General features: G+C 43.4%; 1 protein-coding gene across 1 annotated transcript; it reads left to right on the forward strand.

The window, feature by feature from the left end:
- The first annotated feature begins 7,021 nt into the window (after nt 1-7,021).
- Nucleotides 7,022-17,481, forward strand: CKAP4 (cytoskeleton associated protein 4). The gene is made up of 2 exons (XM_077266461.1): nt 7,022-7,654; nt 16,074-17,481. The coding sequence occupies exons 1-2, from the start codon at nt 7,298-7,300 to the stop codon at nt 17,400-17,402; spliced, it is 1,686 nt and encodes a 561-aa protein (XP_077122576.1). The 5' UTR covers nt 7,022-7,297; the 3' UTR covers nt 17,403-17,481.
- The last annotated feature ends 882 nt before the right edge of the window (nt 17,482-18,363 follow it).

The raw sequence follows: 18,363 nt of genomic DNA on the forward strand, positions 1-18,363 counted from the left end.
CACTTAGGATTTTCAGAACTGTGGATTAAGTGATCGCTGGTAGTTTTTTGTCTGGACGGATAGCGTACTGACCAAACCAAATTAATGGGGTCGATCAAATGAATATATGAATGTCCAAAAACTGTCCATATGCATGTCCAAAAACTGTCCATATGCGTGGCCAAGAATGTCCAAAAATTGTCCACGTGCGTCTCCAAAAACTGTCCACATGCGTGTCCAAAAGCTGTCCACATGCGTGTCCAAGAATGTCCAAAAACTGTCCACATGCGACATGCGTGTCCAAAAACTGTCCACATGCGTGTCCAAGAATGTCCAAAAATTGTCCACGTGCGTCTCCAAAAACTGTCCACATGCATGTCCAAAAGCTGTCCACATGCGTGTCCAAAAATCGCAGCATGCACTACTCAGATCCGTTTTTAAAGGGTTAGATAGACCCTTTAAGGGCGCAGTCAGTCGTCCATATATAACGCACTGCACGGACTGGACGGTGGCTCTTGAGTCCCAACTTGGGGTGGGGAGAGCCGCGTTTTTTATGCGTTTCTGCCATGGAAACGTACTATTAAGCATGTGCGTTTTTTTACCTGCAGATTTTCCGCATCTAATTGAAGGCTATGGGGAAAATCGACCGCAAGTCAATGCTATCGGCACCCTGCAGTCACGTTGAGGGGAGGTCTGTGGGTATCACAATGGACATTTCCTACTTTTCGAAATTGAAAACATCATCTTAGAGGTTAAAATGCTGCAATCGGGTCTAACCCCATTCACAGCAGTCAGATTTGGGTGATGGCTGCATACCAGCCCTTGGGTCCATTACATACACACGGCGCGCATATCCGCCATATACATGATAGGCAGAGCGGACCCCTATGCATGGTGGGTCCCAGTACTTGTCCTGTTTTGCCAGCCCTGCCGGCGCCTATGGTGGTTTTGGTCTTCCTCCCACCATACATGATGACAGCCTCCATCACCAGTTTCTAGTCTCGTACTATCCACTATCCCAATAGTGAGGGTCTCAGAGGGAGGACATGCACCTTTCCAGTGGCTATGCACAGGGCCTGTTTTAGGCAAAGTGGGGCCCTGGGCAAAAGTTTAAAGTAGGGCCCTAAATGATACCTTGAAAAAATGTTTTGCTTCTGCTCTGATTCTTACACAGCTTGACGTTACTCACCCGTTCATTATGGAGGTAGACACGTCGGAGGTAGGGGTTGAGGATGTTGTCACAGGGTTCATCTCCAAGTAAATGGTGTCCGTGTGGATATTTCTTCAGAAAATTGTTGTCCACCAAAAAGATGTATAACATTAATAATAGGGAGCTCTTGGCAATAAAGTTGGCCTTGAGGACTGGTGTCATTTTCTGGAGGGGGCAGTTCATCTGGTCATGGTCAGCGCCGATCGCCAAAATCTATTCTATCTGGAATCAGCTAAACATCTGACCCCTAGACAAGGTGGCCATTATTTTTTACCAGATTCAAGTTTTTTTGCCCGTGGATAAGAACATTAACCCTTTTATGACCGATGACGGACATAGCACGTCATAAGCGGGTGTCAGTTTTTGCATGATGAGCTAAATCTGTCATGACTTTGAACTGTCACTACGGCAATGCTTTAGATTGATTGACCGATCACAGCATGATCACGCAGGACACACTGAAATATCAGCACCCCCTTGCCATATCACAGCAGGAGCTCGGTGCTGCTAGTGGTTGAGCTCCTGCACTAACAGCCAGGGACAGTGCCAGCACTGCCCCAGGCTGTTTAACCACCTAAATGTTGTGATGTAGAGCGATCTAAACATTTAGGAGGCAGGCAGAGGGAGGAGAGCTCCCTCTTCTGTCAGATCGGCGCCCCGTGAAGTCATCGCAGGAGTCAGGTCGTTGTCATGCGACCCCCGGGTCACCAAGCTATGGAAAGCTTCTGGGACCATGCTCAAAGCATGGACTAAGAAGCTTTCTGTACAGGTATAATGCATTGCAATGCCTTATAGCTGTGATCAAGATAAAAAAAAGAAGTCAAAGTCCCATAGAGGGACTAAGTAAAAAAGTTTAAAAAAAAAAGTTAAATAGTATAAAAAAATTTACATAAATGAATACACATTTTTATGTAAAAACATAAAAATAAACAAAAAAAAGTACACATATTTGGTGTCGCAGCGTTACCCGATCTATAAATGTTTCACACTAGCTAACCCCTGTAGGGAAAGTCATAAAACAAACTATGCGTAATCTATGAATGTAAATATATATGGTATCGCTGAAAACGTCATATTGTCTCGCAAAAAAACAAGCCGCCATAAAGATCTATCAGCGGAAAAGTAAAAAAAAATTATAGCTCCCATAATAAAGTGTTGCAAAAATAATTAATTTTTCTGTAAAAGTTTTTATTGTGTAACAGCGCAGAAACATAAAAAATGACAGAAATGAGGCATCGCTGACACCGTTCTGACCCAAAGAATAAAGCTGCCTTATCAATTTTACCACATGCGAAATCTGCATAAAAAAAAAAAAAATCCTGAATTGCTGTTTTTTTGTTCACTCTGCCTCCCAAAAATCGGAAGAGAAAGCGATCAAAAAATGTCATGTGATCGAAAATGGTACCAATAGAAACGTTGAATCGTTGACCCACTCAGGTCCATCACCTGTCAATGGAAATGTAGAGGTCTTCCATATTACCAGTGGTACATAGGCTCTGGAAAAGTGCTATGGCTCCTCACCCACCAAAAGAAAGCCAATGAATACTGCACTCCCAAATCCAAATTCTGAGCCCCAGTGTGCCTAAACCACATTTCACGAACACATGCGTGGCAGGGGTAGAATTTCCAAAAGTGAGTCACTTGAGGGGGGATTTTGCTCTTGTAGCACTTAGGGGCTAAAACAACATTTTAGTGGTAAAAATTTAATTGTTTTTTCTTCACCACCCAATGGTATAAATTTCTGTGAGGCACGTGTGGTGTCAATATGATCACTGCACCCCTAGATGAATTAATTGAGAGGTGTCGTTTGTAAAATTACGTCACTTATTGCGGGGTTCTGCTGTTCTGGCACCTCAGGGGCTCTGCCAATGGGACATGGCACCCTCAAACCAGTCCAGCAAAATCTGAACTCCAATATGGCGCCTCTTCCCTTCTGAGCTTTGCACTGTGCCTCAAAAGTGCCAATATAAGTGGTAGAACTACATGGGGGGCATAAAGGCTGCACCTGAACCTGAGGTGGTCCAAAGGGCTTCTCTGTCCGACATGAGAAGACCAGTACTTAGGGGTGTCATTAACACTGTGCGACAGCGCCCCAGTTCTCCGGTGAGCGCCAGTTTCACCTTTATATGCGTCCTCAGGGGGCACTAGGCTTGGCACTTGGATACCGTAGGTACAATGACCGATCGTGGGCAGCAGATCTGGTCTACAGTCAACAATTTGGACCATCAGATCTAACGTTAGTACTTGATGTCTGACCCGAAGATATGCAGATGGAATGGTGGAAAGATTAAGGGAACATTCAGACACACTATTGAAATACTGCAGACTGTACCGGAAAGATTTCTGCAGAAAATAACAGCCATTTTTTCACGTATGAGAACAAAGGTCTTAGTTTCATCAGCGATTTTGTTCAGAATTTCGGCCGAGTGCCGTCCAAATTTTGTCAATTTTTCTCGGATGAGAAAAAAAAAACTTTATCTAGGAGTCCACGAAAAACGGACATTACGGGGATGGCATCAAGGGCGGTCGGAATTTTTCACGGACCTATAAACCTGGCCCCTTTTACGTCTCGGGACACCACAAATTTGGTAAGACTGTTTCCGAAAAATTGGGACACTTGGCGTTATTTGAAACACAACATGTTCCTACTTATATAACTAATTGGTCAATAAAAAAGAAAGATCTAATAGACATTTCTATGGAAGCCATTGTTCCTCTGAACAATAAAACTTCAATGAAGTCACAAAACACTTGGCTACAGAGGTGACAAGGCCTCAAGATCAGTGGTATGTGACCGCAGCCCTATATACTACTGCTCTGTGTGATATGACGCACGGTGATCTCTGCACCCATATAGTAGACTGCTAAACTGAAAATCTGGAAAATCCTCTTTGCGTCCAATTATGTGAGGATACCCTAAGGCCACGTGCACATGGTAAGTATTTGGTGATTTTTTTTCTAGGTCTCGTTCTCACGTTCGGTATTTTACACCGGTATTTGAAAGCTAAAAACAGGAGTGGAACAATTTTTCACCCACTCCTAATTTTGGCTTACGCATACTGGTGTCCACATGCTGATCGTGGCCTTAGGGTTTATGCACATTTTGTCTTTTTGCTGAGTTTTCAAGAGTAGAAACTGGCTATGTGCACATGACGTCAAACTCGGTCGAACCCAACAAGTTTTTCTAGCAGAAGACGCTTCAGGATACTCTGAAGGTTGTTTTTTTTTGCCTAAACAGTCTTTTATGTTGTTTTTTCCTGAACTTTTTTCTTTTTTTCCCACCGGACATTTAGGGTTTTTTCCATAGATTTTGTGAAGCCTTTTTTTTTTATTGACGTTTTCTTATTTTTTTTTTTCCTGAACTTTTTTTTTAATGTTTTTTTTTCCACTTGAGTTTTTTTTAAATTTTTTTTCCCATAGTTTTTGTGAAGTCTTTTTTTATTGACTTTTTCCTATTTTTTTTTTTTCTGAACTTTTTTTTTTTTATTTTTTTTTCCACCTGAGTTTTTTTAGGGTTTTTTTCCATAGTTTTTATGAAGTCTTTTTTTTTTTATTCATGTTTTCCTATTCTTTTTTTTTTCAGTCTATTGAATAATGAAGAAACTCCAAAAACTATAACAAAACTCTTTAAAAAAAAAATCCGTCCATCTTTTTATCTTTTCCGTTGAAAAACAGAAGAACGGACATCACTTCTTTTAACTGCTTGGTGTTTTCAGAAACTTGACGTGGTTAAAAGACATTTAAGAAGTCTGTACATGTGTACGGCAAGATGTTTTTACATAACAATTTTCATGTTTATTTTTTTTTTTAATTTTAATAGTTTTTTTTTCAAGTATTTTCCGTGGCATAAAACGCCTGAAAAAGACATCGTCCCTCTCCCAAAACAAGAGGAGTTGAAAAACTATTGAAGAATTGGGGTATTTTCACACTGAGTCTTCATGCTGAATTTTTTTAAGCGGAAAACTCTACGTTTTTACGTTTCTGGGGAAGATTTGAAAAGTTTCTACACAGTTTCTGTTTCGAAAACTCCAGCAAAAAAAAAAAAATCAGCGTGGACATATTTCAAGTCCTCCAATCAATGGCATGGTTTTTGATTTCCTAGTGGTTTCTGCTCCAAAAACTCAACAACAAAAAAAATTGTGTAAAAACATATCCCTAGGCTACCGTGGCTGTTAGGGCATGCTGGAAGTTGTAGTTTCACAACACGCCGAGTGCCGGAATTGATGACACGTATTCTGGATTATTGCTTTGTTCTGAAAGTACAGGAGCCCTCTAGGATTTATATGGCGCTCCATAGCGCCACCTACTGAAATACATGCAACACTGCATAACATTCCATAATGAGACTCTGCAGTCGTCACGTCTCCGCCGCCAAATATTAACACGTGTGTGCGCGTTTTTTAATGCTGAGCAAATCCATTCACCTACAATGCCCTTCACGGGAGATTTAGAGAAAAGTGTAAAACATGGCGGCGGTGTGGGAATGTTTTTTTTTTCTGGCATAGGACTAGGGCTATAACAACAAAATCGAAAGGTCTCATTTTAACATCGCATCATTATTGTCAATGTGGTAGCATGCACAACTAAACGTGAAGGTACAGGAAACGGAAAAAAACATCCATAATGCGCGGGTTTTTTTTATGTTTTTTTTTAAAGCACGAATTACAGCCAAAAAATAATATTTTTATTGTATTTTTTTTCACTTCGGAAATGCAGCAAAAACCAAACAAACAAAAAAAACTATGCAATAACTAAAAACACTAAAAAAAAAGATTAAAAAAAGCACAGAAAAACCAGCATAAAGAATTGTGTTCTTACAAAACCTCATAAAAAGTTTTTTTTTAGGTTTTTTTAAAAAAAAAGCGTTATTAATGTGGATTTTTCACAACCCAGTGTGGACATACCATAAAAATCCACATCAAAAACCTCTTTGAGGTGGATTAGCTTCAAATTCCATGCAAACATAAAAAAAAAACCTCACATGCCCTTACAAAGATTCCAAAACTTTAGGGTTAATTTACATGAATTTTTCAGGTTTCAAAATCCAAATAAAAAATTATTCAAAGTGTTTTGTTTTTTATGTAGATTTTGAAATGCATGTATTTCCTTTGCCTTGCTGTAGTTCCCATGGCGTGATCCCAGCCTCACATTCTGGTATCTGTAGTTCCCAAGTCTGTGCAATATAACAAGTGAGACTTTTAAGGCTACGTTCCTACGATGAGTTTTTTGCTGTAGTAGATTTGTGTTGCAGATATGTAGTAGGTCTAATAATATTAACTCCAATTAGAAATGTAGTATAGTTCTTCTGATTAACTATGTCTCTTTCCCCATGTGCAGGCATCGCAGGACCTTAGGTATGCATGGTTACGACCAATGATAAAGCGATAGCTAAATGCATTACCATGTAAGGGCATGTACTTAAGGTCCTGCAATATCTGCACATGCGGAATGAGACGTAGCTAATCAGAAAAACTAGACTACATTTCTTTTTGGAGGAATTTGCTAATATCAATAAGATTATTTATTTTATTTTTATTATATTGGGATAGGATCTTGGAGATGGGAATACCGCTTTTAGTAAAATAGGTTACTTGCGTTTTTTTTGAAAATACGTGAAAACTCATTGTGGGAACGGAGCCTAATGATCAGCATAGCAATACTTGGAGAATCCCATTCAAACTCACATTGAAGCAATACGAAACACTAAGACATTACGGAACTTGTAGTTCCACATAAATAGAGTCATAAACTTTTATGCAAACTTTCCAGTTTTCTGCACAACTCTTTTCGGAACGTTGATGACACCTCATCAGTCCACACCTCCAATGTCTCAGGAAGCATCCAGTTTCATTGTAGCCAGACAGCTTCCCAAGGGTGAGCTGTATGTATGCGTGGCAGTCTCCCCAGCCTCCTGCAGGAGGGGCCAGGATGGGTGTGAGCACAAGGAGGGGGATGATAACTTTTTTTTTTTTTTTTTTGCACTACCCCTAAAGTTAGAAAGTTAGGACTTGAGTCCAGCCCCATTGATTCCTGTAGATCATTGGTCTAGACCCCCACCAGGAAGCCGCATTACTAACTAACCGATTGCCACCAGTGCACACTGACACCATGGCCAGTGCCAGGCACAGGAATAAAAGCAACTCAACTCAAGAAAATAACTCCCAGGCTGCAGCAGCTGGCAATGACGTGGCAAAGAAGACCCCGAAACAGACCCCTAAAGCCAACAAAGGGTCATCAGCCTCATCATCACCATCACCGCCATCATCATCATCATCAAGGAAAGCTGGGCTCTTCAGCAACCTATTGACTGTCCTCTTCTATGTAGTTGTGCTTGCGATGGCTGCCGGCACGGGCTGGCTGGTAAATCACCTCTTGGAAGAAGTGGCACTGATAAGCGGCAAACTTAGCCACTTATCACACCAGAAGGGAGAACTGGCCGAAACTGTGAACACCCTCCAGAAACAGGTAAAGGAGTTAGAAGGGCGTAGGGTCACCCCTCGCCGAAATTACCGCAGAGTTTCATTCATTCATTCATTGCTGATCCGTCTTGTACGTTTCTTGTATTTTGTGTATAGTTTACTTTGGCTTTAGCTGTATAGTATGTGCAAAAAATCTTAAAAAAAAAAAAATCACCCCGCTTTTCTATGATCCTGAATGGTCAATCCGCCTTGTTGTAGTATGTAGCCATGCACATTTGTCATTCAGAATTCTGGATGAGCTGTAATGGCAGACATATTGGTTTATACCCAGCTTTCCGAGAAAAAGATATAACGTGCAAGCTGCAGAAAGGTTATTTTTTTTATTTATTTTTTTTCATATAGTATATGTCCAACATATTCTGCAGCGATGTACCAAAAAGCTGTGACTGGTAGATCAGTGGAAAAAGTTTGTCAATGTAAAAGTGGAGCAGTTGCCCATAGCAACCAAACGGACCCATTGCCAATGTGCAATCTGCTTTTCACAGGGTGGTGGACCTGTCACCGTGAACAGATTTAGGTTTCACAGGATGGCAGAACCGTCGCCGTGGCTTGATCTCGCTTTCATAGGCCAGTGGACCCGTCGCCATGACCAGATTTAGTCATCACAGGCTGGCAGACCCGTCGCCATGGCCAGATTTCAGTTTAACAGGTCGGCATAACCGTCACTGTGGCTTGATTTCACTTTCATAGGCTGGTGAGCCCGTTGCCCATGGTTAGATTTACTTTTCACAGGTCAGTGGACCCATTGCTGTGGCCAGATTTAGTTTTCACAGGCCCGCAGACCAGTTGCTATGGCCTTATATCGCTTTCACAGCCCAGCAGACCCATCGCTGTGGCTTGATCTCGCTTTCACAGGCCGGCGGACTCGTCGCTGTGGCTTGATCTCGCTTTCACAGGCCGGAGGACCCGTCGCTGTGGCTTGATCTCGCTTTCACAGGCCGGTGGACCCGTCGCTGTGGCTTGATCTCGCTTTCACAGGCCGGAGGACCAGTCGCTGTGGCTTGATCTCGCTTTCACAGGCCGGGGGACCCGTCGCTGTGGCTTGATCTCGCTTTCACAGGCCGGTGGACCCGTCGCTGTGGCTTGATCTCGCTTTCACAGGCCGGGGGACCCGTCGCTGTGGCTTGATCTCGCTTTCACAGGCCGGTGGACCCGTCGCTGTGGCTTGATCTCGCTTTCACAGGCCGGCGGACCCGTCGCTGTGGCTTGATCTCGCTTTCACAGGCCGGAGGACCAGTCGCTGTGGCTTGATCTCGCTTTCACAGGCCGGGGGACCCGTCGCTGTGGCTTGATCTCGCTTTCACAGGCCGGGGGACCCGTCGCTGTGGCTTGATCTCGCTTTCACAGGCCGGGGGACCCGTCGCTGTGGCTTGATCTCGCTTTCACAGGCCGGGGGACCCGTCGCTGTGGCTTGATCTCCCTTTCACAGGCCGGGGGACCCGTCGCTGTGGCTTGATCTCGCTTTCACAGGCCGGGGGACCCGTCGCTGTGGCTTGATCTCGCTTTCACAGGCCGGGGGACCCGTCGCTGTGGCTTGATCTCGCTTTCACAGGCCGGGGGACCCGTCGCTGTGGCTTGATCTCCCTTTCACAGGCCGGGGGACCCGTCGCTGTGGCTTGATCTCGCTTTCACAGGCCGGGGGACCCGTCGCTGTGGCTTGATCTCCCTTTCACAGACCGGCGGACCCGTCGCTGTGGCTTGATCTCGCTTTCACAGGCCGGCGGACCCGTCGCTGTGACTTGAATTTTGCTTTCACAGGCCGGAGGACCAGTCACTATGGGCAGTTGCTCACCATTTTCTTTGCAGCAGATTTAGTGAATCTTTCACGTCACTATAGTTAAGCTTGAGTTTCGACTTGGGGCTTAGAGCCCTATAAAGTTAACAGGACACTAGGTCACAAGCTCTGATATGTCAGTACTAAGCCCTTTTTAAAGTGGATTCCCATAATCAAAACGTATCCCTATCTACAGTATGGTTCTAATTGGTGGGGTCCTTTTTGTTTTGATTTGTAGGAATATACACTGTGATTACATTGCGGCTTAGGCGGTGACATGGGTCAAATTAGCCAAAGTCTGCTCTATACCGCTGCTACATAAGCAACATAATGCAATTCTTTGGGGTCGCACTGCCACCTGCAAGGCACCGCAATTAACACGTCAAGAAAAATCCACCTGGTTATGACTTTTTCGACTTGCAGGTCACAATGCCACCTCATTCACCTGCATCGTGCTGTGATGTAGCCCCAGCATACAGTGATCTTTAGTTGTGCAACCAGATATACAACTGGTTGACCAACACAACTAGGGTTTCCTGTACTTACAACTCCATCATAACTGATGAAATAGTGTCACAACTGATCGACAACTTGCTTGTCTGGGCCGACACATCGGCCTCCACATCATAACAACCCAACATATGGGGTTAGGATCCACCGTGAATCCATCATCAATCATTTCTGGTAGGTAGGCCAGAAATCTGAGGCTGTATAGGAAGTGACACAGGAGAGGACATCACTACTCTACCTGGGGTCCCATTTTGGTGTGTAATTTAGATATCCTTTTGGCCCACAATCCCTCAACTCTTCTAGTAATTTGGAAAAATGGAATCCAGAATATGTAGGAAGTGTTAGACCACGTGCGCCTAAATATTCAGATACACATAAAATAAGGATAATTGTAGCTGTAAAATACGAATGGCCCCCATACACGTTGGACAAACATGGGCCGACAAATGGTCACTCGTCGGTGGTAAATCTTGGACTGAATTGGTCACTTTGGATTTTTGTTTTTGGTCTATGCTGCATACTTAATAATACTTAACATCGACCAGGAAAAAAAATCCAACATGGCCAACTGGTGTTTTCTATGGTAAAGAACGGTCATCAGTCAACACAAACTATCGTTCTTTTCAACGAGACAGCAGACGCTGGTTCTTTATGGTTGAGGGCAACCATGACTGTAGGAATCTAATGGAAATGACCCTTACTGTTTCTGCTTCATTCATGTCCATACTGTATTTGCTTATAACCTTTTTAGCTTTGACTTTCAGATTTATTTTTGGGTCCTACGTAAATTAGTGAAGTGGACGGTAGGATGTGTACATATTTCTGTACATGCACATATGCCTGGAATGAATGAATGACTGAACTCCCCTTAGTGATGTTTATAGCAGATGGTCTTGTCCTTTACTAGAGGACGCGGCACTAGTTCATAGGTAGATTCATGTGCCATCGCTCTGATATTATCTTTCACTTGCTTGGGTGTTGTCTCCTATCTTATGTAAATAGACTCTTTATAATCCAGATCACACCATCCACCATTGGCTTTCAGACTTGAAGGCCATCTGTGCTGTTTATGGATGTGGTATGAGGGGTTAATATTTAAGTGTTTCTAGGAAACTAGAAAAATATGGCCACTCGCTTTCAGAAACAGTGCCTCGCCCGTCAATGGGTTGTCTGGTATTACAGCTCAAAGTCGAATTAAGGTGCAATACTGCTTACACCTAAAGCTACTTTCACACTAGCGTCGGACGAAGCACGACGAATTGCGTCGTTGCGACGTACCGACGCTAGCAGTGAATGCGCCGCACAACGGGGGCAGCGGATGCTGTTTTTCAACGCATCCGCTGCCCCATTGTGAGGTGCAGGGAGGCAGGGGTGGAGTTCCGGCCACGCATGCGCAGTCGGAAAAGACGGGAACGACGCACCAAAAACGTTACAAGCAAAGTTTTTTGGTGGCGACGGTCCAACGCAACCGTCACACGACGGTTGCGACGTGTGGCAATGCTTCGCACTGCGTCGCTAATGCAAGTCAATGGAGAAAAAACGCATCCTGCAAGCACTTTTGCAGGATGCGTTTTTTTCTACAAAACGACGCATAGCGACGTGCAGTGCACAACGCTAGTGTGAAAGTAGCCTAAGGAGGCATAAGAAGAAACCTATGAAGATACAAGGTAACTCAACCAGATGCCAGATGTGTAGAGATATACAGCTTATCAGCCTTCAGATTAAAATCACCAGCCTAATATTGTCTAGGTCCTCCTTGAACTGCTGAAACAGCTCTGAACCGTCGAGTCATGGAATTCACAAGAGATCTGGAGGTGTCCTTTGGTATCTAGTATCAAGACATTGGCAGTAGATCCTTTACTATATGTAAATGGTGTGGTGTAGTCTCCATGGATCAGACTTCTTGTTCCAGGACATCCTACAGATGTTCAAATAGATTGAGATCTCTTGCCATGTTCCTCAAACCATTGCTGAACAATTTTTGCAGTGTGACAGGGGCATTATCCTGCTAAAAGAGGTCAGTCGTTGGGGAATATGGCTGCCCTGTTGGAGAGTACTTAGTCTGTACAAATGTATAACTAGGTGGTACATGTTACATCCACGTGAAGCCAGAATCTTTGGCAGAAGAACATTGCCCAGACCATCACAATGCTTGTACAGTCTTGTCTTCTTCCCATAGTGTAGGTGACACATATGCACCCCCAGCCACCACATGTAGTAAAAGAAAACATGAATTTTTAGACCATGCCACCTTGTTCTAATACTCCTTGGTTCAGGTTTGATTCTCACATCCCCTTTGTAGGCAGTTGGTAGGGGTCAGCATGAACTGGTCTATGGTTTTGCAGCCCAACGCACAGCAAGCTGTGATTTTCTGCGTGTCCTGGGACCCATTTATCCTGGCCAGAAGAGATGGTGGGATTTGATTTGCAGAATCAGGTCTTTCAGTTAGGTCAGTAATCTGTGTTCGCTGGACTGGAGCACTGAGAACTGCCCCTTACCTGCCTGGCTCTTCATTTGATTAGCCAAACTGATGCAATATAATCTTTGCGGTGTGATGTGACATTACTCCACGCTTGATAATCAAAAGAAGAGCCTTGGATGTTGTCAGGCAAGGGGTAGTACTTCGGACCCCGTTCCATCGGCAACGTCTGTAATCTGTGGCCAAAATCCTGTTACAGCGGCACCGGCACCCCTGCTGGGTCCCCTTCCTATCCCCCTGCAGGGACGCCAGCATGTTAACTTGCCTACCTGCGCTTCCTTGGTGTCTGCTTAAGGCGTGCTTCCTGTCTCATAAAAGGCCACTAAAAAATGTCCCCAGCCAATAGCTGTGAGGCATTTGGTATATAAGGCATCCTACCCTATTGGGAGGTGCCTTAGCAACTTTAGTTAATCAGTGTATATCCTGCTAGCTAGTTGTTAGGTCCCCATACCCGTGCTGTCTGATCCTATCCGCCCTTGTCTGCACCTATTCCATTCAGTCCTGCTGAACCCATACCTGTATCCATCCTGACTGTGCCTGAACCTGGACCTGTGATCACATACCTTTATCCTTCCTGTGTTTCTGTACCAGTCCTGCTTCTGCCTGATCTTGCACCTTTCTACAAGCCATACACTCCTGCTAACCAGTTCCTGGCCGGTCCTGCTTAGCTGTCCCCCTTTGGGGTCAGCTGCCATGGCGCCATGGGTCTGTCCTGAAGTAGCACCTGGCATCCATCTAGAGCAAAGTCTAAACCTCACCATCAGGGGCCCTAAGGAAGAGTCAGATGGTCACCTAGTTACACCCCTCCAGGTTTGCACCAGACTATGGCACAGTGGTTCAACAGCCATGTGCGCAACACATGTGAACAGAGTTGCAACAACTCTAATGGCTAGCAGTCGCTTTTTCAACAATTTGTGTGGTTGTTCGGTGAGATTGGACCAGATGGTCCAACCCATGAACATTTTGGTGGTTATATGGTTATTTCTTTGACCATATTTGGTAGGTACTAGCCATTCTATTTCTGGAACACCTCCCAAGACTTGATGTTTTGGACATACTCTCACTCAATTTTGTAGGTTGAACATTTGATTCTTGTCAGAGTCGACCGATCCTTGTGCTTTCCTGTTTTTCCTGCTGGTAACACATCAACTTTGAAAAATAACCATCCACTTGATAAGTGTCATTGTCATGAGATAATCGATGCCATTCACTTCTTTGATCAGTGGTTAGAAGCTGGCCATACACATTAGATAGCTGTCGGCTGAATGGTTATTTGGCTTTCCCAACTCCGCCATACACAGGAACACTTGGCTTGGCCAAGTCCTCCTGTATCCTCCTTAACGGTCCAACTCCCAGCTCCTCAAGCAGCGGCTTATCTCCCCCGCCAAACGAAAGGATCAGCTGTTGAAATCTCAACATGACGATTCTTCTCTTCTAAAACGTCAACGATTGGGAGGCCTCCATACACAAGCGATGATTAGCAAGTTCGAACATCTTTTATCTAGTGGACATTGAGGTCTTTAGTCTTATGGCTGATCAGCTTATGCATGTATATAACTTGATTACAGGTTCAGATGGTGCTGCTAATCCCAGGATGTTATCATTGATCGTGGGAGCATCCAAATTGGAGTTAAGCAAATCGAAAAACCTGTGACGCCATTCATGATCCGGCCAATCACAATGCCCGGTTGTCATTACACACTAAGAATGCTGTTTTTCCAGCATCTACCGCTCCGGGCGCTCCAGATCTGCTACTTGTTTTCTGAGCTAGCACAGCACATTTGTAACCCTAAAGTGCACTGAGGCTTCTTCTCATTAGTCTGTCTAAGCAGAAAGAAAACTTTAATTTTCAATTTTCTTTTCCAGCTCTTCCTGACAAGTTTATGATTTTTCATGGTTGGAATCAATGTTAAAATCGAAAGTTTGGTTAAGTCTACACAGTGGTTGGGTTACTTGCTAATGTGTACATGATAGCGTGACTGTGTAGCTGGAAAAGGCATTTTACTTGATAGATATTTTTGTTAGACAAGCCCTGCATGTATTGTGGTTGTCGAGCAGCCGCGGGGTCTCGAACATATTTTTCGAGCACACCGAAGACACTTTGTTAGCATACAAGCATGCTCAGATAACACCTTACCCAAGCACGTTCGCTCATCACTACAGACTACTGAATATATTAATCCTTTTGTTCTCTCCCAGAAGAAAAATACAATTCGTACTAGTGCCAGCTATTAGTAGTATCTACAGTGTAAATCGATGTCAGATGCTTTTAAGAAGGTTTGCTAGGGCCACCAGCCAAACTATACAACAGGGCTAGGTGACCTTAGTGAGCATTCCTTTCCTTCTGGGAGGGAATTCATTTTGCATATTTTTTCCTATTGGGTATTTCTAATAAGACTCCATACACAGCAAGTCTCCTTATAGCGTTTTTATTACTATATGTCTTCAGGAGCGCACCTCTTTCCGGCTTCCTGGCTTCCCGTTTGCCTAGGGTCATTGGGCTCCTGATCATAAACAGTTGGCTGAGCTGCTGACCCGAATTGTGCGGTCCCTGATGCTTCAAACAGTGGCCGTTTTGTCCATGTAGCATTAGGGGAGAGTGATCCGGTCAGTTTCAGAGCAACCTCTAAAGCACAAAGCTTGCAAGCACTATGGTCCTTGAATGAAGACAGGTCACCTCTAATAGACAGCAGAGGTGGCCGATAATGTAGGTAGGCATTGGTGTAGTAAACCGTGAGACATAAACAAATATAAAGAAATAAAATAAAAAATACCTAAATCACTTATTGACCATCTCCCAACCTTGCATCAATTTTTCTGATTCTTTTAACCATTGCTAGAGGTAATAAGTGTACTATAGCAAATTAGCCTTGATAAAGGAAAGCCTAGGCCCTAGTGCGTAGCTTTTTAAAAAATATTGTAGTAAGTACTCTAAATTAGTGTTTTGCTTGTGCAGGAAAAAAAAACAAACTGGAAATGTTTCTTGTGCTCTGTTACCTAATATTTAAAGAGGTTATCCGGAACTACTGTAGTTATTTTTTTTTTACTTTGGGCCTGAGAACTAACAAGCCGGTAATTGCTAACTATCTGTTTGTTGTGTCTGATTCCGATTTCTGCTAGCATCAAGAGGTCACAAACCTCTCCTGCTGGCGATTCACCAGTCTTCGCTGACGTCATGTCAACAGAGCAGCGACTTCTTTTCTGCTCTGCTCTGTGTACGGGCATGACTGCTGACGTCATGATGATTGACAGCCAACTCCCCACTGCCTGACTGTGGGGAGCCTGCTGTCAATCAGCATGATGTAGACAGTCATGCCCAGTAAACTGAGCAACCCATAAGAGCAGCCCTGTTGACATGGAGCAGCTGAATCTCCGGCAGGAGCAGTAGGTGAACTCTCTGAGCCAGCGCCAGGTAGAACAGGCAGGTGGTTGGCGACTATTTGCCTGTGAGTTTTTATACTCATAGTAAAAAAAATAAAATAAAAGAGAAATTAAAAAAAAAGTTCTAGGCACAGGTCGGTAGAGTTAAATGTATTGGTCACCAGAGGAAGGCTGGATCAGGGTGTTAAGATACAGGGCTAGGGCAGGCTAAATCTTTGTCTCTGTTGTAAAAAATTGACAGTCTCACATTTTTCATTTCAGGTCGATTTACTTGAAAAAACCATTGGAAGAGTTGAATTTATCTCAAAAGATATTCAAGAAAAGCAGCAAAGACACGACACATCTATCAAGAATTGCGAAAAGGAACTAGATGTTGTTGGTGTCGTCCTTAAGAAGCTGCAGAAAGATCTGTCAAATGTCGTCCAAGATGTAAGAGACCAAGGAGAACGGGATCTTGACCTCTTTGACAAAACCTTGCGAGAAAAATTTGCAGAATTAAATAATTCAATAAATGAAGATCTATCTGATCTTACCGAGGTACAGAAGTCAAGCCAGGAGGAAATTAACAATGTGAAGGCCAAAATAGCTTCTTTAGGAGACTTAGATGCAATCAAGGAAGATGTGAAGGCCTTGAAGGATCTCGCCTCTCAATTAACATCCTCCTTCAAATCTAAAGAAGAGTCGATTGACTGGTTAATGAAAAATTCCTTAAATGTGGACTCTGTTACCGCCAACAGTAATGAAATTGAGATTCTCAAGAATGAACAGGAGAACTTAAAGAGAAATGTAGAGGAACAAATGGTGGTGGTAAAGAACATGATGGAGAAGACTATGAGCAATGAAGATTTGAGTCTGAAAGGTGAACTTGCCAAAGTCCTCAAGGAGTTTGAGCAAATTTCGTCTTCTGTCAAAGAGATGGAGGGTAACTACATCTCCGCTAACAATGACTTACTTAAAGAAATTGAGACAAACAGAGATGGCGTTGAGCTGAGATTAAAGCCTCTGGAAGGTGCAGTGAAGGAGCTGAACAGTCAATCGTTTTCTCTAGGAACTTCGCAGCCCCTTTTCGAAGAATTGTCCAGAAGATTGAATGCCGCAGAAGAAGGCATCACTGAGTTGAAGTCCCTTTCTTTGTCTGATGAACAAGGAAGCCCTGAAGGATCTGAAACCCTATCGACACTGAAAAAAGCTCAACAAGCGTTATTCCAAGATGTAGATAAGCTGAAATCTTCTATTGCAATCCTTCCAAGCGTGGCTTCTGATTTCGAAAAATTACAAGCGGATATGAAAAACTCCTTAGAAGGCCACAAACAGCAGATTGATGAGTTGAAAACCGACTATGAGCAGCGGAAGGGTAATTTAGGGTCTCCAGAGGCAGAACCCGGTATTGAGAATTTAAGTTCCTCGATTAAAAAATTGGAATCTGACTTGAAGATGATGAGGGAGGCCGTGGATAGTTTGGTAGCCTATTCTGTAAAAATAGAAACCAATGAGGAGGACTTGAGATCTGTTAAGGAGTCCGTTGAAGACCTTAAACAAAATACCGATAAACTGTTAGTTAAAATGGAACAGATCCACGAAAATGTGTAACTGAGCCATGGCTGTGACCAATGTAGGGATTTCGAAGTAGTTCTAAACTTGTTCTCATTAAAGTGTTTTTTTTTCTGTATCCTTTTTAATTTATTTAAAGAGGAAAAACCTCATTTATAGTTTTTTTTTTTTCTTCTCTTTCCTTGACTGTTTCCTGAGAATCGTCTGCCTTGACACTTATGACTTTGACGATAGGGTCGTGAAAAAAATCGGACTGCACTCTGTTGACATCTGTTGTGCTGTCCGATTTTCGTGAACTATCGGAATGGTGAAGGTGGAGAATTTTATTTTTTATTTTTTCTATTGGGCCATTATTGACTTTTTCACGCAAAAAAGTGGTGTAAGGGAGAACATGATAAATGGCTATAAGAAGTCACTTTTTATCTGTGAATGTATGTAGTCACGTACCATGTAGACCCTTATAAACCCACAAAATCCGAGCACGCAGGGGCAGCTATGGACAACAGATCAAATAGCAAGTACTTTCATTATGGGTGTTTAGTTACATCCCGAGGCATATGATATGGCTGTCGTTGAGGTCGCACTATATCTCGCTCACAGTAAAGTGCCGTGAAGGTAGAGACGTCTTTGTTGGCCAAGTTGTTGACACGAAGCTAACGAGGAGGGGGTGTTCATTATATAGACCGGTTAGCGGAGTCCTGCTCACAAAGGAGGGATAAGGTCAGCTGCTCATCTATTTATAACGGGTAATTCTTGAGGACAGAGCAAATCGCAGCACAACAAGAGGCAGTCGCATCTCCAACAGGTCAAGAAACCAACTACCAGTTTAATAATGAAACTTTAGAAAAGTGTCTCCCTAAATTGGGTGGGTTTAATATGGGTAACATAGCTAGCACCCATCATTAACCAATCACACCAGAGACATAACAATTCACACTGTTTTAGAGATGCAGATTCCCCCTCAATTGAGCAGACCTTCTCTCCAGAACTGGCATCTGTT

This window comes from Ranitomeya variabilis, chromosome 5 (genome assembly GCF_051348905.1).
Source record: "Ranitomeya variabilis isolate aRanVar5 chromosome 5, aRanVar5.hap1, whole genome shotgun sequence".
Classification (NCBI taxonomy): domain Eukaryota; kingdom Metazoa; phylum Chordata; class Amphibia; order Anura; family Dendrobatidae; genus Ranitomeya; species Ranitomeya variabilis.